Genomic DNA, 26107 nt, shown 5'->3' on the forward strand with positions numbered 1-26107 from the left:
TTTTTTTATTACAAATAATCCAAACAATAACAGGAAATCTAAACAATGTATATATGGGCCATATAATATATCGTATATATATATAGTCTGTGTATGTAAGCAGGTATTCAGTAACGAAAACAAAATCCTAAATGTTCAAGTATTAGTAATACATTTCCTAACTTAGTTATATTTATCTGAGCTACTTGATAATTTTTTATATATCTTTCCTGAAAGTATAGCTTATTTTGCTGAATAATTGTTTTCATTTAAGTGCCTTATTAATTTCTTGAGTAGAATGGAGCCAAAACATACTTCTTTCAAAAAAGCTTGTGTGTTTTATGCTTGTAAAGGAAATGTGCACAAGAAAGTTTTGATTCGTTTTGCCCATCAACAAGTTTTTAAACTGTTTGGTTTGTTTTTCGGTCAAGCATTAATGAGTTCTTAGGCTGTATGTGACTATTTTAGGTATAGCAAGAAACCTTTTTGTTATGTTTTAACCAATCATTTTTTTTCCTTTTCTTTCACTTTACTCCACCACAGGGACTTCACAATCCTCTGCAAATGCTTCAAATGTCTCCTTTCCTACCCAGCCCACAGCATCATCTACAACCATTTTAAATTCAACAATGACTAGCACTGCTTCTTCAACCATAACATCATCTTCAACTTCCATAGGAAATATAGCAGTCCAAAACTCAATTTCTGCAACTTCAATGTCAATGTCAACTAGTACAGAAAATGCAACAACAAACAGCTCCACTTCTGCAACTTCAATGTCAATGTCAACTAGTACAGGAAATGCAACAACAAACAGCTCCACTTCTTCAACTTCACCATCTTCAATTAGCACAAGTACAAACAAAAACAACTCAACGTATTCAACATCTTCTGCAATTAGTGCACAAAATACAACTACAAATAAATCAAATTCTTCATCTTCACCGAGCACAGGACATACAACAAGCAACAGTTCTATGTCCTCAAGTTCAACATTATCTTCAGTTAGCCCAAATAGTGCAATAAGTAGCAACAGCTCTACTCCCCAGAATGGAACATCATCTTCAGTTAACACAGTATCTGTCTCTTCCACCACTAAGTCTACCACCAAAAATTCTGCCAGTCTGATATCCTGTTCAATTTATAAGACTGCACAACTTCTTCTAATTGCTGTGTTTCTTAATCAGGCATTGATGTTCTAATAAATATCAAAATTCAACTTCTTTAAAGTTGTAAAACAACCAAAAAAATTGATCTTTCATATGTGTATATACTAAATAAATATATAAATCAAATTGTATGTCAAATTAAGACTTAATAGTTTGCAGGCATGTACATGATTGGTACATATGTGCTTTATGAGGTATAGTTTATTCTAAATGTACAGATTGCCTGGAATGGGTGTTGAAAACTGAAAGGCAATTGCACCATTCTCAGTGGTCCAAATGAGCCAACTTTACTGGTAACTGGGATACTGAGTCTAAAACCAGAACAATGGAAAGGTCAGCAAGAAAAGCTCATGTGTCTAACACTATAAAAGGCATGCTCTGTTTTATTTTTTATAAATTGATTTTCATGCATGTATTTAAGTGTGTCAAAAATCTGTGCAATTATATGCAAACTATGAAAACAATTTGCTACAAGTTCCAAAAATTCTTTAAAATTAGAAAAAAAATAACAGATAATAAATGTTGGTATTGTAAGGCTGAACCCATCCAGTCAAGTACCGGTAATTGTAATTCTGAACTTTTTGTTGGATGAAAAGCATGCAGTATCTACTTCTCCAATTTGTCAATGAAATATTGCTCTTAAAATGTAGGGATAAGGCATATTGTTGAGTTTGGCTCCTTGATTTCAGTATAACAGATAAAACAATAAAAATATCTCACACTCCATGATCTTATTTGCTCTTTAGTTATTGTAAATGCTTCGATTCTGTGGTCTTTTTGACTGTTTTGATGTGTCAACTATCCTTCGTTAAAATGCAATTATAGGTAATAACTTTAATTATACAGGATAAGAAATGAAGTACTCATTTTTTAACACTTATGAAATATAATAACAAAATTTGCTTCTGAAATGACACCATTAATTTTTGAGTATACCCAAACAGTGCAAGTGCAACTGACTTTAAAATACTTGCATTAGAGTCAAAAACTCTGAAAGTGAGTTATACATGCAAGAACTAAAACAAATAATTTTATTATGTCCTCATTAATATACTGAATGGCTGATGCCAGACACCAAAAAAGAGAAGAAGACATTAGTAAAGACTACACTCTTAAAAGTAAGTTGCCAGTGTGGTTCTTCAGGAGATGCCATAGGAGAACCATTTTGGTTCACAAAAGACACAACCATAGAAAGGTTCTGGAAAGAATTTACATCCTATTTAGATCCATAGTAAATAACCATAAAGAGGTGGTAACATATTTGTGAAAAAACCATGGATCATCCCTTTAAAAAAGACTCTTGCTGCATACAATAAGATAAGCTAAGTCCAGGTTTTCTCAATCTATAAGATAGATAGATAGATAGATAGATAGATAGATAGATAGATAGATAGATAGATAGATAGATAGATAGATAGATAGATAGATAGATAGATAGATAGATAGATAGATAGATAGATAGATGTCGCTCTGCCACGGATATCAAACTGTCAAGCTCCATGCCTACAATAGAGCCTGCCTTCCTCACCAGTTTGTCCAGGCATGAGGCGTCTCTCTTCTTTATGCTGCCCCCCCAGCATACCACCGCATAGAAGAGGGCGCTCGCCACAACCGTCTGGTAGAACATCTGCAGCATCTTATTGCAGATGTTGAAGGACGCCAGCCTTCTAAGGAAGTATAGTCAGCTCTGTCCTCTCTTGCACAGAGGATCAGTATTGGCAGTCCAGTCCAATTTATCATCCAGCTGCACTCCCAGGTATTTATAGGTCTGCACCCTCTGCATACACTCACCTCTGATGATCACAGGGTCTATGAGGGGCCTGGGCCTCCTAAAATCCACCATCAGCTCTTTGGTTTTGCTGGTGTTCAGTTGTAGGTGGTTTGAGTCGCACCATTTAACAAAGTCCTTGATTAGGTTCCTATACTCCTCCTCCTGCCCACTCCTGATGCAGCCCACGATGGCAGTGTCTTCAGCGAACTTTTGCACGTGGCAGGACTCCAAATTGTATTGGAGGTCCGATGTATATAGGCTGAACAGGACCGGAGAAAGTACAGTCCCCTGCGGCGCTCCTGTGTTGCTGACCACAATGTCAGACCTGCAGTTCCTGAGACACACATACTGGGGTCTGTCTGTAAGATAGTCCATGATCCATGCCACCAGGTATGAATCTACTCCCATCTCTGTCAGCTTGACCCTAAGGAGCAGAGGTTGGATGGTGTTGAAGGTGCTAGAGAAAACCAGAAACATAATTCTTACAGCACCACTGCCTCTGTCCAAGTGGGAGAGGAATCGGTGTAGCATGTAGATGATGGCATCCTCCGCTCCCACCTTCTCCTGGTATGCGAACTGCAGAGGGTCGAGGTCATGGCGGACCTGTGGCCTCAGGTGTTGAAGCAGCAGCTGCTCCATGGTCTTCATCACATGTGATGTCACAGCAACAGGCTGGAAGTCATTCAGCTCACTAGGACGTGATACCTTTGGGTCTGGGGTGATGCAAGATGTTTTCCAAAGCCTCGGGACTCTTCCCTGTTCCAGGCTGAGGTTGAAGATGCGCTGTAGAGGACTCCCCAGCTCCAACGCACAGGCCTTCAGCAGTCGTGGCGATATTCCATCTGGACCCGCTGCTTTGCTGGCACAAAGTCTCCTCAGCTCTCTGCTCACCTGGGCTGCTGTAATTGTGGGTTGGGGTAAACTCTCACCTATGCTGGTATCAGCAGAAGGATGGGTGGAGGGTGCAGTACTCTGAGGTGAGAGTGGGTTAGGGTGGTCAAAATAAAAAAAATATAAGTGTTCTGCTAGGTAGCCTACCAAACATTAAAGATTTCTGTTTTGTTCTACATATTAGGAATTTTTCAAAGCAAAAAGAACTAACATCATATGCAAAGAACCTTTCCCAGAAAGAAATGGTGCTTTGCCAAGCAATAGATCTACATGAGACCACACAATCTAGTAAAGAACCATAAAATGCCATAAAAGGACCATTATTTTAAGAGTGTATGTAATATCTGTTAAATAAATCTTATGGAACATTTGCCCACAGATTGTTGAAAGTGTACTGTTGGTGTAACTTGTCTTTAAATGAATATATGATATGTTCACTATTAAATTCTTATTAAACATGATTGCTGTAAATGCAAAAAAACATAATTCAAGTCATGGCAATATTGTACTTTCATGTACTTGAATTCACTGAAGAAACTTTAACAAAGGGATTGCTCTAGATGATTCCTGCCTTGTAGCCAGCATTGTCAATAAGACCCACAAACACAGGCTCTACTGGGCAGTAGGCCTTCAGCCTTCATAGGCTTGATCCCCACTATAGAGGCCAGCTTCTTGGCCTAGTAAGCCTGCAGAGAAAAAGTGTCTAATTGTCTTACAAAACTTAACAAAGCCCCCCACCAGAAGGAAAAACCATCATAAACTTACAGTTTGTAAAAGGCAGAGAAAGGATCTTTAAAATTGAAAATAATAAAAATCGACAAACAAGCTCAAAAGAGCAAAAATGAGGCAAAAGGAATTGCCCAAAGGCAAAACCTGAAGAAAACAAGTCTCAATACACAAATGTAAAATTCATAATCCTTAAAGAGAGCAAAGTCAGCAAAACCAGAGAATACAAAGATCAAGGCAATATTTAGCCTAGCCACTTCAAATAACAAAATCAAAACAATCCATTGCTGAGTACTCCTTGGCCTTCTCCTAATAAAGGTAGAGGGAGGTAACAGCAGCGATGATGTCATAGTGGCCCAGAATCTTGAAGCTCCGCTAATGAAACACATGAAATACCAGGACAGTACAGATTTAACAAAATAACAGAAATGACATAAAAATATAACAAATAATCATTCAATATTAACAAAAACCACAAGAAAACACATAAATGCACATTGATATACAATACAATTAACTATTGCAATTAACTGTTAATGGATATACTTTTAATCTCTAAAACTGTATAATTTACATTTCATTGGGAGATCCACTATTCTTAATGTACATGTATAATTTAGTTTAAATCTATTGAAACTAGATAAAGGAAGAAATGGGAGCACAGTGTCTTAGGAAAGGCCAGATTAATGCATAGATAATAATTTCAACATTTCAACATAATTTCATCTTTTATTTTATATTGCATTACTTAACTATTACATGGCCTAATATGCATGACTGCAACATCTTTAAATAAGAACATATAAAAACTGACACAGCACTAAAGATAACAAAAAGAATACCCATATATACTGAAAAATTAGAAGTAAGAGCAGTCACCTATTGCTTGCTTTTTAATATAAATAACACAGGTTAAATAACTGAATTAGTGCACATACCTCATAGCAGAACATAATTATGTTTTTGCAATAACAACATTTTATTTTCTAAATTGTATACATACTAGATGCCTAATTCAGTGTTCCTCATTGGATGTATAAATGGAAAACTGTCAACCAGAATAGTATGGAAAAGTATATCTATCTGTCTATCTATCTATTTATATATTTTAAGTGGTTAAGAAAAAGATTTTAACAGATTGTTTTAAGGAATGGTGTGAAGTGATACACACAATGATAAATTCCAAAATATAAAAATGAGTCCCATATTTGACTCTCATAGAATGGAAAAAGAACATTATGCTGGAGGCAGATTTGACAATGATTCATATTAAGTGCTTCACAATTTTTGACTAGTTCTCAACCAGTCAGTGTACACAAGTAATTAAAAAAGCAAATAGTATAGGAGAGATAACTATGCTTTGTGGCGAACATGTCAAGACAGTTTAAGCTTAGGTGACAGAGGGGAACATTTTGGTGTTGGAGGGGAACATTTTTTTGTACATTGAGTGGTTTAAACAAAGAAACGTAAATATTATATTTTAAAGCTAGTAGATGAATGGGCAATAGGCAGCCATTGTTGGGAATGGGGTGATAAGTGGAAAGGCAAATTTCCTGAGTAATTGTGTTACAGATTATTGTTGCTGACTATCTATAGGACATAGATATTTACCTGCTTTGATCCTGTTGTTTAAACAACTGAAAATAAGGTTATTGTTGATGGTTGTCTACAGGATGTAGATATCTACCTGCTTTGATTCTGTTACAGGTTATTGTTTATGGCAGTCTACAGGATGTAGATATTTACCTGCTTTGATTCTGTTGCTTACACAATGAAAATATGTTTACAGTACTGCTGATCAAAGCGCTATTGGTATGTACCATTGTTTGATAAATCATCTTGTTAATCTAGGCAGAGACTGAAGCAGATACAGTATATACTTCTGGGCAGTGGGTGATGTGGAGATGGCATAGAGTTAGGAACAGTCCACTGAGAATGCTGTCAAGACCACTCAGATGGGGCATAGGGGCTCATTGGCAGATGAGGGCACGTGGCTTGCAAGACGTGAGGCACATGGACAGTGACACCTACGTCCAGGGAGGAAGAGACAATTCCACCAGAGAGATACTGGTTGTAGGTCCAGAAAGAGAGGGAAGACTCATGAAAAGACTGAGCGAAACTGGCAGACAAGAAGCGATGTGTGCTTAGGTCGTCATAGCAACCCAGAAGTGCAGACGTGTACATGATTGGTCCACGAGGAACAGACACTGACAGGGATTCAACAATTTTGGCAAAACTTCTTTTGGGAAAACAAGCATCCAGCGAACAGAGTGTATCCATGGATAATTGGACGATTAATTGTTGTGGTAACACAGTGTGCAAATTGGACTCTGAACCACTAAAGGTTGTATCCTGCACTTTTATGTCTTTCATGTACTTTTTGAGTGTTGCCTGTGTATTTTCTTTTTTAAAAGAAGGCTTTCATTCCTAATATTTTTAGATTCTTATGTTCTTTTATCTTCTTGGTGTACTTTATGTTGTCTTGTGTAATACAAGTTACCGCTGCTTTTCCTGAAATTGCTGCCATTTCTTTCATCGTGTGTTTACTTACCGCCCAATTTAAAGAAATCTTTATCTGTAAATCTCAAGAGTTCCAAGTCTCTTAATATAACTGGGTGGCGTAGTCGGATATTTCAACTATGTTTAAATTAGATTATTTACAAGTGTGACCAGACACCCGTCACATTAAGTCTTAAAGCTTTTGAAGCCATATCTGGAATACTATAAGCTGGTTAGGTCTTCATATTACAAAATGACATAACAGTGCCATAATTAAGAAATAAATATTTGCAGCTTTAGGCAACCATAGATGGCCAGGTATGAGTCTTGCAAAATTATAAAGGGAGTAAGAAAGATGGGTGTTAATTGTTATTTGAAAATTTGTGTTTCATCAAGCACAGATAAATGATGGTTTAAGGTGATTTTTACACTAATGTTGGAAAATATCTGAAGATATACAGGAAATTAGGAAGGCTGAATAAATTACCAAGCAGTGCAGTTGAAAACAGCACCATAGAGACTTTTATCATTACAAATGCAGAACATTTTGGAAACTTCAAATAATAAAAAAACAACAAAATAGTTTATACAGAATGTATACATGCACGTTTATGTATTGTGAAGGATTACTTGGGGCAAAAGAGTCATCCAGCTGCAGGTACACAGGGATTCTAAGGAAATGTTATGCTGTAATTGTAATTGTAATAAATGTAATTATGTGGAGCATCAGTACAAATACAAATCAGGACAGTTATGCAGATAACTGGCATCTGACCCTCTCCTGAGAGAGAGTATGGATTCATACTTAAGGGGTATGTGTAATGCCTGGGTTGCCTTCAGTTGGAATAATATCTTTGTACCTAGGATGGTGATAAGCAAAAACTGAGACAGACTAGGGTGAATGAGGGCACACAACAACAACAGATGGTGCAAATCAAAAGGGCTTAGTGCTTTTATTTACAACAGTGTTCAAAGAACAATGTGGCACAGTTGAATAAATAAAAAAATAATCCATGATAAAAACCATACAGTTTTTTGATGTGCAATAAATACAGTGGAATCCAACAGGAGGTATCACCTGGGAGCACAGCCTGTCACATTACCTGTCTATTACCTCCATTACTCACCACAAATATGGACTGTATTGCTCCCATTTCCTACAGCCAAACACTGCACTAATTGCAGCTCCACTGGTGGAGTGCAGCTTCCCGAGAGCTTTGTCCTCCCACTGTATGCTGCCATGCTTTGGATTCTCCTGTCTCCATGAAAAGTCTCAGCAGCCAATCTCCATTCTCGGCTGCTCTCCTTTTTTTGCTCAACAAACTTAAACCTGCTGCTCCCCAGAACCTCTACACCTGCCATCGGCACTGCTTACTTCAAACTGCTTGACAGCACCAAGCCTCTCCTCTTCACAAATACCTCCTCAGTGTCCTCCTTACAGGTGACCACCAACTCATTCTTCTTTCTCCTACTATCCTGCTCAGGCTCCTTTTAACCTATTTTGGGTGCAGGTGATCTCTGGCTAATGAGCCACAGAATAAAAGGAGAAAACCGACTGGAGAGATTCCACATTCACATGCAAAAGCAAACAGCCAGTTAGTTTCCTAACTGGCTGTTCTGGGGCCACCCAGCTTTGCATTCACATGCACCTATACCCACCGCGATGAGTGCATTATTTTAAGTCTAAAAATGTTCACTGTCATGGGCCTATATCTCACTTCACTACAGTGGCAACACCTCCTGTTTGGTAGCTTGCAGTACATGTTCACACAAAGGAAGAATTGGGACCACTTAGCTTGTTTAAAAAGCAGCATAGTAACAAACTTCAAGCCTGGTTTAAATACACAGAGGTAATGGGCCACCAGAGCACCTAGTATTTCAGGGAAGCAGACAATGAGTTCTAGCCTGGTGCCTGGTGGGTCTGGCAAAGTCAGCAATCATCAGTGTTCTTAAGTTAACATGATGGGGGAAAATATTTTTCAAATGCAGCATCCAGTCAGAAAAAACTATGACTGGTAATGCAAAAACACTTCACAGCTTGAGAGTATGTTTTTATCTACTCATTATTTGCACAGGAGGAGTGCTGCAGCAAATTATCTGACGTAGTATTTTTCCAAAAAAACTATTTACACTGAGAAGCCCCAATGACAGCAAAAGAAACAGATCTTTTCTCTTTCCAAAGGTACCCATAAAAGAGGGCAAATGATCATACCATGGGTAGGTTCATGGAGGGTAAGAAGAGTTGTATGTGTAGAATTTTCAAGAGGATAAACATATTGTCGAGTGCGATGTCAGTTTCGGCTCATCCCACCTCCCGTTTCCAATGATGCGTAGAGTCTATAAATGAACATAATAAAACACAGCTGGGGGTGTGCGCAATGGACTGTATGTGTCTCTCAAAGACACATGGAGCATCAATATCCAGAGTAGTTAAAACATCGAACAGAATAATTGAGCATTGTTTTTGCATAATTTCCAAAAGAAGTGGCTTCAAGGCTACCAAAATGCACTATCAGCGAGTTCTTGTAGGCTGTCTCCTACAGTGATAAATACCTTGCTCATTTTGAGACTACACAGAAAGCAGTTCAGAAGAGTTTCCTCAGTAAGTAAACTTACTAAACTATTACTCTGTGTAATTCATATTTAGTTTTGTTTTGAATGGTTGTAGATCGTTGTTACTCAGAATTATTATATGTAATGTTATATTGACAATGGCATCATCAAGCAGCCATAATGTGCATTTCATAATGCGTAATATGTATATATTACATATAATGTGTATGTATTGTATATTACAATGCATATCTCTTCATCTCCATTTATTAGTGTTGCACAAAATTGTCTACACAAAAGCGTTTATATTTTTTACATAAAACTGTTTCGTGGTTATATATGTGTGTGTATGTATATATGTGAGTAATACTGTTTTTATTCATATGTGTAAGTGTATAATCAAAACTGGTTTTATTTATATATATATATATGTGTGTGTGTGTGTGTGTGTGTGTGTCTGGATAGTTTTCACTGTACTGTCTTAGTGCCACTACTGGTACATGGAACTATACTTTTTTTGTTTATTCTGCTAGTCAGGGGTCCCCAACTCCAGTCCTGGAGGATCACAGTGGCTGCAGGTTTTCATTCTAACATTTTTCTTAATTAGTGACCCTTTTTGCTGCTAATTAACTTCTTTTGAATTAATTTTAATTGACTTACTCTTGAAGAATCAGTCTCGTTAATTGTTTCATTTTTGTAAATTAGCAGCCAAACAATAATGAGATACAAAAACATGACAAGCAAACTGTGACCATCATACAATATCAAAAAATAAAGGTAAAACCCAATAACTACTTTCTCCTAACATTGTTAATACTATTAACCCACTCTTGCATTTTTGCTGATGCATTAAAATTAGCAAACTGTGAGACCTATGCTAAATAAATCATTATTGAACAGTTTATTCTCTCAGTTCCTTAATGTCCATGAAAAATACAGCAGCCACAAAATATCATTCTCACTTTCAAAATAAAAAATGAATCGCAAAGTTTCAGTCTGCATTTTATCCAAACTTAATATATGCTGTTAATGATATTCTTACTTTTCGCAGTGTAAGAGACTATACTTCCATTACGCACAGCTTTTGACTGTATTGACCACTTCTTTCCATTACAAAGGTTTGAGAATTATATTCAGCTGTCAGGCACTGTTTCTTTTATGGCTTCTGTGAAACTTGTCAAAAGGTTTTTAATATGTACAGAAATGTTCATAATTTTCCATAATTACTGTCAGAAAGTAGATAACATTCCCCTCAAAGCTTGGTACTGGAATCATTGCTGAATTCTCTCTGCATGATTCAATTTCTAGATATAATTTAAAAGCATAATGTTCATTTTTGCTCGTGACAACACATCAATAAAGCATGACATTGTTTCTGCAGGTGTCTCTTTAATGAATTTCTTCATTTATTAAAACACAAAAGTGAATGATCCTTAAACCAGTGGTTACGTTAATGAGAGGAAATGCTAGAGACTGCTGTAAGATGGTGTCATGTTTTACCTTAAAAGGCCCCACTATTAGCTTGTTGAATCAAAGTGAAACTTAGGCGTTATCTGCGACACATTTATATTTCAGCAGTCACATTTTTACATTATCGAAAACCTGCTTGTTATATATAAAAAATACTTGGTGTCATAGAAATTTTTTGAAATACCCGTGGAATCCAAATACAGCTTTCTTAGAGGTACATTAAATGAGTCCCGTTCAATATCATTGTCCTTTTGTTTTTTTTTTTTTGAATTAAGTGTTCCATTTTCAGGAATGTGTTATTTTTCATTTTACTTTATTGTTTCTTTATAATTATTATAGTGATACCAGTAACAGCACACTGCATGATAACGTGCAGTGAATATACTTGACTTGAGCATTTTTGACTTTTCATACTCTTTCTCTATACGTTTAGCATTCGTTTGCTCAGAGGTTGATGCGCTTGCAGCTTCCTGAGCGGCTCTTCTTTTCTCCACCCTAGCGGTCCGCTTCTTCTCTTCTTTCGTCGGCATCTTTTTGTGTTAAAACTGATTAAATCAGTGTTTGTGTTGCAATTTCTTGGTATGTTTTCCTTAATTTTTCACTTAAGCTGGCACTTAAGTCTTTAATCTGCCTAAACAATGATTTAAGATATGAAGAGGAAGGGGAAGTAACGGCGAAGGTGGTAGGGATGAGAATGGTGCCCATACACATGTGCCGCACAACCACCCTGCTGGTCACTGCCCAGAGTTGATTCCACAATAAAATAAAATAAAAATAAAAAGAGGAATAACCTTGGAGGTCAATCATCACCCTGAAAGCAGATAGCAGACGTCACGTAGTATGTACACCAAATTTCAGGTCAATAGTTCAAACGGTTTGCAAGGTACAGGTGATTTAAAATCCTGGACAGACAAACGGACAGCCACAGTAGCATGTTATATAAGAAGATTACCTTTGACACTATTTGAAAATGATTTCCATTGATGTTTCCATTTTGTTTCCATTTTGAAACCATTTCTTTTTGGTTAGCGATTTAGTGTAAATATTCAGTAGTTTTTTTCTCCATTTTTGCCCATTGCTATGCTGATAGAGTCATGCACATCTTCTGGTTGTAAAACTTGTACCAGTTGCCTGCCAGCCTTTCCACCTGCTGGAAGAACAAATAATAAAATTATCCCATCACAACTTGTATTTCACTCCCAATGGCCACGACAACCAGGAATTACCCAGCAGTCCTATCTATGACTACCACTGTTCCCTGAACGAACCCTGACCTAGACTGTGTTTCAGACAGATGTGATAAGGAATGACAATGTCTGTCATAATGTATACTACACATGAACCAGGGGTGCCAGTACTGAAAATGATTCAGTGACAGTTTATTAGACACAAAGGAATTGTACAAAATCTGATTTAAATCTAAATTAATTCCGAAGACATGAAGTTACTGGGGTGGGTTGGCACCCTGCCCGGGATTGGTTTCTGCCTTGTGCCCTGTGTTGGCTGGGATTGGCTCCAGCAGACCCCCGTGACCCTGTGTTCGGATTCAGCGGGTTGGAAAATGGATGGATGGATGGATGGACATGAAGTTAGAAAAATAATTCAAATCTATAATAAAACAAGTAAAGAAAGGTCAGATTAAATACTGTTAAAATGATATTTATAATTTATGCCACATATATTCTGGGAACCAGGTACAGGAGCTTTGTGGATGAATATATATAATAGCTCAATCACAATGAACAGAAATAAAGTGTGAAGAATCAACCCTATATTTTAGGATCGTCATTTATTCAGAATGAGCTGTATTAAATGTGAAAAAGATAGTTTTTTTTTTTTTTAAGAAGTTTTGTTTGAAAGGATTTTTAACGGAATTACCATACAGTTCATTTATTTTATTCCTTAATGATTCTTATCAGTTAATAACTCAGTAACACTTTAGTTTATGTACTGGAAAAACAAATCCATTACTCAATTACTCTTACAGTATGTAATAAGACCTTAACAATGGCTTCTCTTGGTCTTTATAACACTTCTTAAACATCAGTAGACATGTTATTCATCTCTGTGCAGTGGGTCATATTGACATGATGATAAAATTATTTGTTAATATGAAGGATTCACAGATCTTATACTAAATATGCAATATCAAGAAGCCTCCACAGACTACTCCAAACTGAAGTTGCAGAGATAAATAAGCACTTTACTAATGCTTTGTAAGTGTTGTAAAGACCCAAAGAAGTATTTGTTAAAGTCTTGTTACATCTTCTTCTTTCGGCTGCTCCTGTTAGGGGTTGTCACAGCGGATCATCTTCTTCCATATCTTCCTGTCCTCTACATTTTGCTCTGTCACACCCATCACCTGAATGTCTTCTTTCACCACACCTATAAACATTCTCTTAGGCCTTCCTCTTTTCCTCTTGCCTGGCACCTCTATTCTAAGCATCCTCTTACCAATATACCCAGGATCTTTCCTCTGCATATGTCCAAACCAACGCAATCTTACCTCTCTGATTTTGTCTCTCAACCATCCAACCTGAGCCAACCCTCTAATGTACTCATTGTCACACCCAATGCAAATCCTAGCACTTTAACTCTGCCACCTCCAGCTCTGTCTCCTGCTTTTTTGTCAGTGCCATCGTCTCCAACCCATATAACATAGTTGGTCTCACTACCATTTTGTAGACCTTCCCTTTCAATTTGCTGATAACCGTCTGTCACAAATTATTCCTGACACTCTTCTCCACCCATTCCACCCCATTGCTAAGGTTTTGTTACATAAGGGTAAATATGTAACAGATGCATTTTTGCAGTACCTAAAGTTTTACCAGTAATTGCAATGTAGATAGTATTCAACATATAAGAACTCTGCACAAAATTGTGGGTACCTGCCCATATTAGTCACAAGAAATAAATAGTTTATAATGGATCTTTCATTGTGAATGGCATGGTGACACAGTTTTTAGTTTTGTAGGCTCATGGTTTCAGGAGACTGTGCTTAAAATATTTATCTGGTAACAGCATGCATGTGCTATTGTAATTTTTTGTGTCCCATAAACATATACCGAATTAAACACAGTTTAAAAAAGAATGGATCTGTCAGTCATCTTTGTGTGAAAATGACTGCAAGACAGTTGACCTGTTGATCAGACAAACCACTGCAGTTTAGTACTACCTAAGAATCATTAAATCCCAGTTTCTCAGGTTTCCTCAGATCATATTTTTTGTTCACTAAAAGACAAAAATGTATTTACAGTAAATAAGATAATCTTAATTTTGCAGCTACAGAAGTTTGATGTTGTGACACATGTTGTGTGGTTTTAATTACATTATGGGAATCTTATTAATTGTACATGCTAAACCTGGCTGTTACCATTTTGTGCTCGTATAGCATTCTGCCCTGATGTGACCTGATTCTGAAAACACCCACAATCCACATGTATCCAGTTTTTTGACATCACATACAGGCTGCTTTTTTCTGTTTTACTGAATTCTTTTTCTGTTTCAGTCATCCATATTCAATCTGAGTTTAAACTGGCAGATCTGATTTTGGCTCAAGAAAAGGCATAATTACATCCAGTGGCTTCATTTATTCTAAAACACTCACAGATGACAAACCAATCAATAATAAGTCTCTCTGCTGCCACCTAATGGTATAGTGTGCTTCAGTGTTGTCACCAGTGTTAAGAACTTATATTGGTGCCCCAGGGGTTACTTGCTGCATGATATTGGGACATTAGTGTCCAACTTTGATGATGGCCTATTTTCAGTAGCAATGATATCACAGATGACGTGCATGCCCACTGGACATCTTACAGCTTGATTCTTGTTCTGTCCTGCCAGATCCCCTTTTATAAAAAGCTAAATCTACTTGTTTCAACCCCATTAGCTCCCTGGTGTATGTCTTTCAGTACCATTAAAGGATAAAGGAGTGTGCAAATGTCTCCTTTTGCATTATAGTGGTCAGTTGTAAGGTTCACTTGTACGTGTTTGTCAGGCTAAATATTCACAATATACTACATTTCTGTTCAAATTATTACATTTTTGATCTTCTTTATTATAAACACTGCAAATAAATGCAGCTATGCTAAGTGCACAGAGTTGCATCTTCCCAATGTAATTTTTCAGACAACTAATTTAATTTTTTTCAAGTGATTAATTTGATTTGTCATTGAGAACTTCTGCTGCTGCTCAATATTAAAAAATGTAACTATGTTTATTTTTTCTTAGTTTGCTTATAATAATAATAATAATAATAATAATACATTTTATTTATATAGCATCTTTCCCATGCTCAAGGCACTTCACAGAGTTTAAGAAAGAACGGCAATGTATACAGTATATAGTATTGTACTAAACCAGATAAATAAATAAAGACGTGTAAAATAGTAAATTCAGAGAGCCTAACAGACAACATAATTGATGGTCTCGCACACACATTTACAGGTTACGTGAGCATCTTGACATAAAGGTAAACTGAGAGAAGGGTAGTAAAGTCAAGTAGAGCTAAAAGCCTTCCTGAACAGATGAGTTTTGAGTTGTTTTTTAAAAGAATTCATGGAGTCAGCTGATCTAATTAATTTTGGTAGGTAATTCCAGAGTCTGGGCGCTATACAGCTGAAGGCCCTGTCACCCATGGAGTATAGATTAGTGTGTGGTACAACAAGATTACCAGAATCAGAGGACCTTAGTGGGCAGACAGGCACATAGTGATGGAGAAGGTCACTGATGTAGTTTGGTGCAAGGTCGTTTAAGGTTATTAGTAGAATTTTATATTCAATTCTGTAAGACACAGGGAGCCAGTGAAGGCAAAGCAGGATGGGTGTGATGTGCTCACTGTTGCTGGTTCGAGTAAGAACTCTTGCAGCCGTGTTTTGAATAAGGTGGAGGTGTGATATAAGCTTAGAAGGGGCACCTGCCTGTAGGGAATTACAATAATCGATGCGAGATGTGATTACAGCATCGACAAATATCTCAGCATTAGACTAGGAGAGGAAGGAGCGAACACAGGATATGTTACGGAGGTGAAAGTAAGAAAGTTTCTTAATGTGATTTATGTGGGTGGAATAAGAAAGGGAGGAATCAAAAATGACACCAAAATTCTTCACAGTAGAGGCAGTTCTGATGAGATAACCGCCAAGATTGACTGGGAAGGAGCTCATTTTTTTAAGTTGCATTTTAGTCCCGATTTGCAGGAGTTCAGTTTTGTTGCAATTTAATTTTAAAGAGTTCTGCTCCATCCAGGTTTTAATTTCACTGAGGCAGGTTGTGAGCTAAGAAAGCTCTAATGAAGTTCCACTTTTAACATTGAAATAAAGTTGAGTATCATCTGCATAAAAATGATAACCCAGTCCAACGCTACAAATAATATGGCCAAGGGGAAGGATAAATACAGAAAAGCAGAGGGCCAAGGACAGAGCCCTGAGGAACTCCTTGTATGACTGGCGCTGTGCTGGACCTGCTGTTGCCAAGACTAACAAACTCTTGCCTATCAGTCAGATAGGACTTGAACCACTGGAGGGCAGAGCCAGAGATACCCAGCATGTTCTCCATTCTAGACAGTAGAATGTCATGTCTGACAGTGTCAAATGCTGCACTGAGGTCTAACAGAATTAATATGCTGGTTTGTCCAGAGTCTGCTGCCATAAGCAAATCATTGGTTACCCATAGCAGAACAGTTTCACAGCTGTGCTGCGCCCTAAAACCAGACTGAAAGGGTTCCATCAAATTATTAGAAGTTAAGTAGTTGGTGAGGTGGGACGCTACAACACCCTCAAGAACTTTTGACAGAAAAGGTAAGTGGGAAATAGGCCGAAAATTGTTAAGATTGTCAGCATCAAGACCAGACTTTTTTAACATTGGGGTTACAGAAGCGGTTTTAAAAGTGAGCAGCACAAAGCCAGTGTCAAGGGATGAGTTTATTATTGTTGTAACAGTTGGGATTATGGCATGAAAGCAGGATTTAAGTAGTGTGCTGGGGATGGGGTCTAGTATACAAGTAGTTGGCCTCATCTTACAAAGCAGGTTATTAACAAACGCAGATGTGACTGGTGAGAACTTAGAGAAGGAGCTGGATGGAGTGGGAAAACAAGGAAAGATATAAACAGATGATGTATTTATGTTAGTTGAATTATTTAGATCTTTAATTTTGTTACGGAAAAAGTGGAGGAATTTCTCACAGACTTCAGTAGAAGACGTAGTTGGGCCAGATGAGGGTTGGAGTAGTTTATTAACTACAGAGAACAAAACCCTTGGGTTATCGTGGCCACTTTTTATTATTCTGCCATAATGGGTGTTCTTGGCAGCAGTTACTGCTTCTCTGTAGGCTCTTTGGTGGTCAGAGAAAGCCTGGATATGAACAGTGAGGCCAGTCTTACGTGACATTCTCTCAAGGCGTCAGCCAGCTGCTTTCATAGATCGCAATTCTGAATTATACCAAGGAGCTGAACGTTTAAAGGAAACCTCCTTATGTTTTAAAGGAGCTGTTTTATCTAATGCTGAATAAAGGGCTGTGTTATAGTTGTCAACAAGACTATTTAGTGTTGATGGAATGGGTGAAGACAGTAAAAGATCAGAAATGGATCCAGCAAGAACAGATGGACAGATATTTTTAAGGTTTCTGTAAGAAATTTGTCATTTACAGGTAAGAGGAGGGATAGGTAATGAGACAGTGAAAAGCACTGCTTTATGGTCAGAGAGTCCCAAATAAGTGCTGTAAGTGTTGGACACAGATAGTCCAGATGTAAGGGTACGATCAAAGTGGAGCATATGATATTATTTATCTGGACTTTCAGAAAGCATTTGATAAGGTGTGACATGAGAGGTTGGGCATCAAATTAAAAGAAGTGGGAGTTCAGGGTGATGTTTTTAGATGGGTGCAGAATTGGCTCAGACACAGGAAGCAGAGGGTGATGGTGCGAGGAACCTCATCAGAACTGGCCTATGTTAAGCATGGTGTTCCACAGGGGTCAGTGCTAGGGCCACTGCTATCTATACTAATTAATAAAAGGCAAAGCCTTCACTGACTCACTGACTGACTGACTGACTGACTGACTCACTCACTCATCACTAATTCTCCAACTTCCTGTGTAGGTGGAAGGCTGAAATTTGGCAGGCTCATTCCTTACAGCTTACTTACAAAAGTTAGGCAGGTTTCATTTCGAAATTCTACGTGTAATGGTCATAACTGGAACCTGTTTTTGTCCATATACTCTAATGGAGGAGGCGGAGTCACGTATCGCGTCATCACGCCTCCTACGTAATCACGTGAACTAAAAACAAGGAAGAGATTTACAGCACGAGTCAAACACGGGAACGAAGGTAAATGACGTTAATTTTTGAGTGTCTTTTAATACTGTGTAAGCATACATATTAACACATGTGCAATTAAACGTGTGCATTTACGGGGTGATTTCTCAGGCTTAAAAGCTCGCCTTTTATTAAAAAGGTAAATGCAAACTGTTTTCATTCTGAAGGGCACAAACCACGTTAGATTTCAGACGTTAAACGCGCAAAAATGTCGGTACACCAGATAAATAAGCGCAACATATTATCAGTTGTATTGTATGCTTACAATACATATAGAAATGTGTTAATCATTAAATAATATTATGGGATGGTGTTTTTCGACTCACGCCTTGATTTAAACGATTGCATTTCTTGGTGGGTTTGCATAGCTTATTGTCAATATCTTTACACCTCTTTTTAAGACTTAATTTAAAAAGGTTTTCTTTTCTTCTTAATTAAAATTTAAAAGCAATACTTCACCGCTGCGAAGCCCCTCTAGCGCTGACGTCCGAGGTTCGATTACTGTAAGCGAGTGCAGTGAGTGTGTACGCCTGATGAGCCAAAAATAAGGGGGAAAGACGTGTCGCGTACTCTTTGCATTATTTGACAGTAAACTATTTTCAACCATTCTATGATCTGCTTCTCACAACTGAAGGCACCGTGGCTGATGTTACCTCACTTGCTGGCCAACCATAAGCATTACCTGGTAGGTAACCAGCCACTCACTTCACTCCCTTACGGGAATCGAACCTCGGACGTCAGCGCTACAGGCGAAGCTCCTAAAATTGTGCCACGGCGTGTGGTTCGTTTATTTGACAACATGTAGATCGGGGTAATTACATTCACGGCATTCGTAGTCTGATTCACAATCTGATTGTTTGGGTGGTTACCTACCAGGTAACGCTTATAGTTGGCCAGCAAGTCAGCTCGAAGTGATCACTCGAGTGAAGGCAGCTTCACAAAAAAACAGATCCTTAACAAACTGTTATTGGTATATTTTCCCTCAATTTAAAAAGGTTTTCTTTTCTTCTTAATAAAAATTTAAAAGTGGTACTTCGCCAGTGCGAAGCGCGTGGATTTGACCGACTGACACATACAGACGTATTCATGAGTGCAGGTACTTCGGAAAGAAAGCACCGTGTAAACCTAAAGTTTAAATTAAGTTCATAGACCTACAAAAGGTTGCCATTGATTTGAGGCAAGATTGCTTTTCTCCTGTACAACTATACGTTGCATTCTCCAAGAGTGTGCTCGCACGGCTTCGGATATAGATATATATATATATATATATATATATATATATATATATATGTATGTCTATATATAAATATGCAAGCTTATAAGTACTGCCTTACTTCTCTTTAAGAAAGGAAGATGTAATGATACTTGATTTAAACGATTCCATGTCTTCCTGGGTTTGCTTAGCTTATTGTCAATATCTTTACACATTTTTTTAAGACTTATTGACTGAAACGGGCTTTCACGAAAAAAGTTAGGGCTTTGCTACAGGATACACCCTCCACAAGTTAAGCAAGTAAAAATAAAATATATATTTCTGTTTTATTTAAACCTTTTAAGTTCGTATGCATAGCCCCATTTGGTAGTAATATTTAATCTCCTTAAAGAAAAAGAACATATGCATTTTACTTTTTTTGTATCTCTTTAGTAATGTTTTAGTGTAAAAGGATAACCAGTATTTAAACCTTTTATGTTATTTTATAAATTTATTTTACACAATGTTGAAAAATTAATAAGAAAGCTACATATTTTGGCAGCTGCTGCTTTAATTTTCAATGAAATGAAAAAAGCTCTCCAAGAGAAAACGTCAATGAAGAAGAAACAGTTTGCACTATCTAAAAAGGAGAAACCCTCATTTATAAAGGTTTGCTGCAGATGACGTAACTGAAAATAATAGTTCCTATGTGTATAATACATATTTATCTATTTTACTTATGCCTTTATTCCAGCAACTTGCAACATCTGAGGTACAATTTGTTACATTACTTTTGTTTTTTGCAGCACAGGCAGGTGAAGTGACTTCCTCAGGGTCACACAGTGGTGTCAGTACCAGGATTTGAACTGAGAAACTCCGGGTTTACTGAAATATTACTGAAGAAAGAAAAAAAACGAAAACGGGCAAATGGGCAAATATATATATATCCATCCATCCATCCATTCTCTTCCGCTTATCCGAGGTCGGGTTGCGGGGGCAGCAGCTTGAGCAGAGATGCCCAGACTTAACCTCTCCCCGGCCACTTCTTCTAGCTCTTCCGGGAGAATCCTGAGGCGTTCCCAGGCCAGCCGGGAGACATAGTCCCTCCAGCGTGTCCTGGGTCTTCCCCGGGGCCTCCTCCCGGTTGGACGTGCCCGGAACACCTCCCCAGGGAGGCGTCCAGGAGGCATCCTGATCAGATGCCCGAGCCACCTCATCTGACTCCTCTCGATGCGGAGGAGCAGCGGCTCTACTCTGAGCCCCTCCTGGATGACTGAGCTTCTCACCCTATCTTTAAGGGAGAGCCCAGACACCCTGCGGAGGAAACTCATTTCAGCCGCTTGTATTCGCGATCTCGTTGTTTCGGTCACTACCTATAGCTCATGACCATAGGTGAGGGTAGGAACATAGATCGACCGGTAAATTGAGAGCTTTGCCTTATGGCTCAGCTCCTTTTTCACCACGACAGACCGATGCAGAGCCCGCATCACTGCGGACACCGCACCGATCCGCCTGTCGATCTCACGCTCCATTCTTCCCTCACTCGTGAACAAGACCCCGAGATACTTGAACTCTTCCACTTGAGGCAGGATCTCGCTCCCAACCCTGAGAGGGTACTCCACCCTTCTCCGGCTGAGGACCATGGTCTCGGATTTGGAGGTGCTGATTCCCATCCCAGCCGCTTCACACTCAGCTGCGAACCGATCCAGAGAGAGCTGAAGATCACGGCCTGATGAAGCAAACAGGACAACATCATCTGCAAAAAGCAGTGACCCAATCCTGAGTCCACCAAACCGGACCCCCTCAACACCCTGGCTGCGCCTAGAAATTCTGTCCATAAAAGTTATGAACAGAATCGGTGACAAAGGGCAGCCCTGGCGGAGTCCAACTCTCACTGGAAACAAGTTCGACTTACTGCCGGCAATGCGGACCAAGCTCTGACACCGGTTGTACAGGGACCGAACCGCCCTTATCAAGGGGTCCGGTACTCCATACTCCCGGAGCACCCCCCACAGGATCCCCCGAGGAACACGGTCGAACGCCTTTTCCAAGTCCACAAAACACATGTAGACTGGTTGGGCGAACTCCCATGCACCCTCCAGGACTCTGCTAAGGGTGTAGAGCTGGTCCACTGTTCCGCGACCAGGACAAAAACCACACTGTTCCTCCTGAATCCGAGGTTCGACTATCCGACAGACCCTCCTCTCCAGAACCCCCGAATAGACTTTTCCAGGGAGGCTGAGGAGTGTGATCCCTCTGTAGTTGGAACACACCCTCCGGACCCCTTCTTAAAGAGGGGGACCACCACCCCGGTCTGCCAATCCAGAGGCACTGTCCCTGATGTCCATGCGATGTTGTAGAGACGTGTCAACCAAGACAGCCCTACAACATCCAGAGCCTTGAGGAACTCCGGGCGTATCTCATCCACCCCTGGGGCCCTGCCACCAAGGAGTTTTTTGACCACCTCAGTGACCTCAGTCCCAGAGATGGGGAAACCCACCTCCGAGTCCCCAGGCTCTGCTTCCTCATTGGAAGGCATGTTATTGGGATTGAGGAGGTCTTCGAAGTACTCCCCCCACCGACTCACAACGTCCCAAGTCGAGGTCAGCAGCGCACCATCACCACCATATACAGTGTTGACACTGCACTGCTTCCCCCTCCTGAGACGCCGGACGGTGGACCAGAATCTCCTCGAAGCCGTCCGAAAGTCGTTCTCCATGGCCTCCCCAAACTCCTCCCATGCCCGAGTTTTTGCCTCAGCAACCACCGAAGCTGCATTCCGCTTGGCCTGCCGGTACCTATTAGCTGCCTCCAGAGTTCCACAGGACAAAAGGGACCGGTAGGACTCCTTCTTCAGCTTGACGGCATCCTTCACCACCGGTGTCCACCAACGGGTTCGGGGATTGCCGCCACGACAGGCACCGACCACCTTACGGCCACAGCTCCGGTCAGCCGCCTCAACAATAGAGGCACGGAACATGGCCCATTCGGACTCAATGTCCCCCACCTCCCTCGGGACATGGTCGAAGTTCTGCCGGAGGTGGGAGTTGAAGCTACTTCTGACAGGGGGCTCTGCCAGACGTTCCCAGCAGACCCTCACAACACGTTTGGGCCTACCAGGCCTGACCGGCATCCTCCCCCACCATCGAAGCCAACTCACCACCAGGTGGTGATCAGTTGATAGCTCCGCCCCTCTCTTCACCCGAGTGTCCAAGATATGTGGCCGCAAGTCCGACGACACGACCACAAAGTCGATCATCGAACTGAGGCCTAGGGTGTCCTGGTGCCAAGTGCACATATGAACACCCCTATGCTTGAACATGGTGTTTGTTATGGACAATCTGTGACGAGCACAGAAGTCCAATAACAAAACACCACTCGGGTTCTGATCGGGGGGGCCATTCCTCCCAATCACGCCCTTCCAGGTCTCACTGTCATTGCCCACGTGAGCATTGAAGTCCCCCAGCAGTACGAGGGAGTCCCCAGAAGGTATGCCCTCTAGCACACCCTCTAGGGACTCCAAAAAGGGTGGGTACTCTGAACTGCTGTTCGGTGCATACGCACAAACAACAGTTAGGACCCGTCCCCCCACCCAAAGGCGGAGGGAGGCTACCCTCTCGCCTACCGGGGTAAACCCCAATGTACAGGCTCCAAGTCGGGGCGCAATAAGTATACCCACACCCGCTCGGCACCTCTCACTGGGGGCAACTCCAGAGTGGTAGAGAGTCCAGCCCCTCTCAAGGAGATTGGTTCCAGAGTCCAAGCTGTGCGTTGAGGTGAGCCCGACTATATCTAGCCGGAACCTCTCAACCTCACGCACAAGCTCAGGCTCCTTCCCCTTCAGAGAGGTGACATTCCACGTCCCAAGAGCCAGCTTCTGTAGCCGAGGATCGGACCGCCAAGGTCCCCGCCTTCGGCCACCACCCAACTCACACTGCACCTGACCTCCTTGGCCCCTCCCATAGGTGGTGAGCCCATGGGAAGGGGGACCCACGTTGCCTCTTCGGGCTGTGCCCGGCCGAGCCCCATGGGTGCAAGCCCGGCCACCAGGCGCTCGCCAACGAGCCCCACCTCCAGGCCTGGCTCCAGAGGGGGGCCCCGGTGACCCGCGTCCGGGCGAGGTAAAACACCGTCCAAATTTTTTATTCGTCATAGGAGGTCTGTTGAACCGCACTTTGTCTCATCCCGCACCTAGGACCAGTTTGCCTTGGGTGGCCCTACCAGGGGCATAAAGCCCCGGACAACAGAGCTCCTAGGATCATTGGGACACGCAAACCCCTCTACCACGATAAGGTGGCGGTTCGAGGAGGGGTATATATATATATATATATATATATATATATATGTGATTGTATGTATGTATGTATGTCTATATTTATATGTATATATATATATATGTAGATATGTAAATTTGTATATGTATATATATATGTATATGTGGATGTGTATATGTATATATATGTATATGTAGATATGTGTATATGCAGATATGTATATATATGTATATATGTTTATGTATATATATGGTTACATAACCTCTTTAACACACTACTTCTCCGCTGCGAAGTGCGGGTATTTTGCTAGTTTTTAATATATATAAATGATTTAGATAGGAATATAAGTAACAAGCTGGTTAAATTTGCAGATGATACCAAGATAGGTGGATTAGCAGATAATTTGGAATCCGTTATATCATTACAGAAGGACTTGGATAGCATACAGGCTTGGGCAGATTTGTGGCAGATGAAATTTAATGTCAGTAAATGTAAAGTATTACACATAGGAAATAAAAATGTTAGGTTGAATACACAATGGGCGGTTCAGAAAATCGATAGTACACCTTATGAGAAGGATTTAGGAGTCATAGTGGACTCTAAGCTATCGACTTCCCGACAGTGTTCAGAAGCCACTAAGAAGGCTAACAGAATGTTAGGTTATATAGCACGATGTGTGGAGTACAAGTCCAAGGAGGTTCTGCTCAACCTGTATAATGCACTGGTGAGGCCTCATCTTGAGTACTGTGTGCAGTTTTGGTCTCCAGACTACAAAAAAGGCATAGCAGCACTAGAAAAGGTCCAGAGAAGAGTGACTAGGCTGATTCCAGGGCTACAGGGGTTGAATTATGAGGAAAGATTAAAAGAGCTGAACCTATACAGTTTAAGCAAAAGAAGATTAAGAGGTGACATGATTGAAGTGTTTAAAATTATGAAGGGAATTAGTACTGTGGATCGAGACTGTTATTTTAAAATGAGTTCATCAAGAACACGGGGACACAGTTGGAAACTTGTTATGGGTAAATTTCGCACAAACATTAGGAAGTTTTTCTTTACACAAATAACAATAGACACTTGGAATAAGCTACCAAGTAGGGTGGTAGACAGTAAGACGTTGGGGACTTTCAAAACTCAACTTGATGTTTTTTTGGAAGAAATAAGTGGATAGGACTGGCGAGCTTTGTTGGGCTGAATGGCTTGTTCTCATCTAGAGTGTTCTAATGTGCAGATCAGATCCAATATATGGCCACCAGAGTGGGTGATATGGATGTTGAAATCACCAAGAAGAATGACTTTCTGGGAAAAGGAACTTAAGTGGGTTAATAGTTCAGTCAGATCAGATAAGAAGGATATATTGTATTTTGGAAGATGATAAAGAACAATGAGTAAGATGGGACCTGATTCTGTTATTAGTTTAAGAGCCAGACATTCGAAAGACAATGGACAATCAATTGGGATTCTTTTGATGTTTAACTCGACTCTGACAATTACTGCAAGTCCTCCGCCTTGTCTTGAGCTACGAGGCTTTGTGAGGAAAGTGTAGCCAGGTGGTGTCACCTCTGTGAGAGATGTAAATTCATTTGGTTTTTGCCAAGTCTCTGTTAAACACAGCATATCAAGTTTGGTGTCAGTGATGAATTCTTACAGCACCAATGCTTTGCCATTAAGAGATCTCAAATTAAAGAATGCAATATTAGTAAATGAGGTTTCTTTTTACACAGAGTCGTGGCCGGAGTTTATTTTCACATGCTGTAAATTTGGCACGCTGACACTTCTATTTCCAGGGCCATATGTAGGACGGTGTATTCCTGAGCAAATGCTGCCTGTGATCTTTTCATTCGTTGCCCGGCAGTGGCGGTGACCTGACCCGTGATGTACATATTTTGGGCGCTGCAAAATACCGCTGTCTGTTAGGATATTTCAGTCAGACTATTTGCTCTGAAGGAGTTTGTCGTAAGAGTATTTTAGCATGATACTGAGCAATACTTTTCTGATAGCAGTGGAGAAGAAGTGGTGAGACGGGCAGGCGCGGTAGCGCAGATGAGCGGCGTTAGCAAAGCAGCAGAAAGCATAGCAGGAGGAGGTAGCAGGAATTGGAGGTTCCAACATACAGCCAAAAACAAGTAACGCTGGGTATTACAGGCGTGATCACCCCAGAGCCACAAGCCAGGTGGTGTGAACATCAGATCAGTTCTTAGTCATAAAGCACACTAAAATGAATCGAGAGCAGACCAGCATAGCAACTATAATCAAAGAGACAGATCATTCCAGGCTC

General features: G+C 40.1%; 1 protein-coding gene across 2 annotated transcripts in view; it reads left to right on the forward strand.

Moving 5' to 3' along the window:
• Positions 1-1874, forward strand: part of LOC114658211 (uncharacterized) — a 53630-nt gene extending 51756 nt beyond the window's left edge. For both annotated transcript variants that reach the window (XM_051932382.1, XM_028810327.2), the window contains exon 2: positions 523-1874. In XM_051932382.1, coding sequence (XP_051788342.1) covers positions 523-1181 — 659 coding nt within the window. In that variant the 3' untranslated portion in view covers positions 1182-1874. The remainder of the gene's footprint in view (positions 1-522) is intronic.
• Positions 1875-26107: the final 24233 nt, after the last annotated feature.

Source organism: Erpetoichthys calabaricus, chromosome 9, assembly GCF_900747795.2.
Source record: "Erpetoichthys calabaricus chromosome 9, fErpCal1.3, whole genome shotgun sequence".
NCBI lineage: Eukaryota > Metazoa > Chordata > Cladistia > Polypteriformes > Polypteridae > Erpetoichthys > Erpetoichthys calabaricus.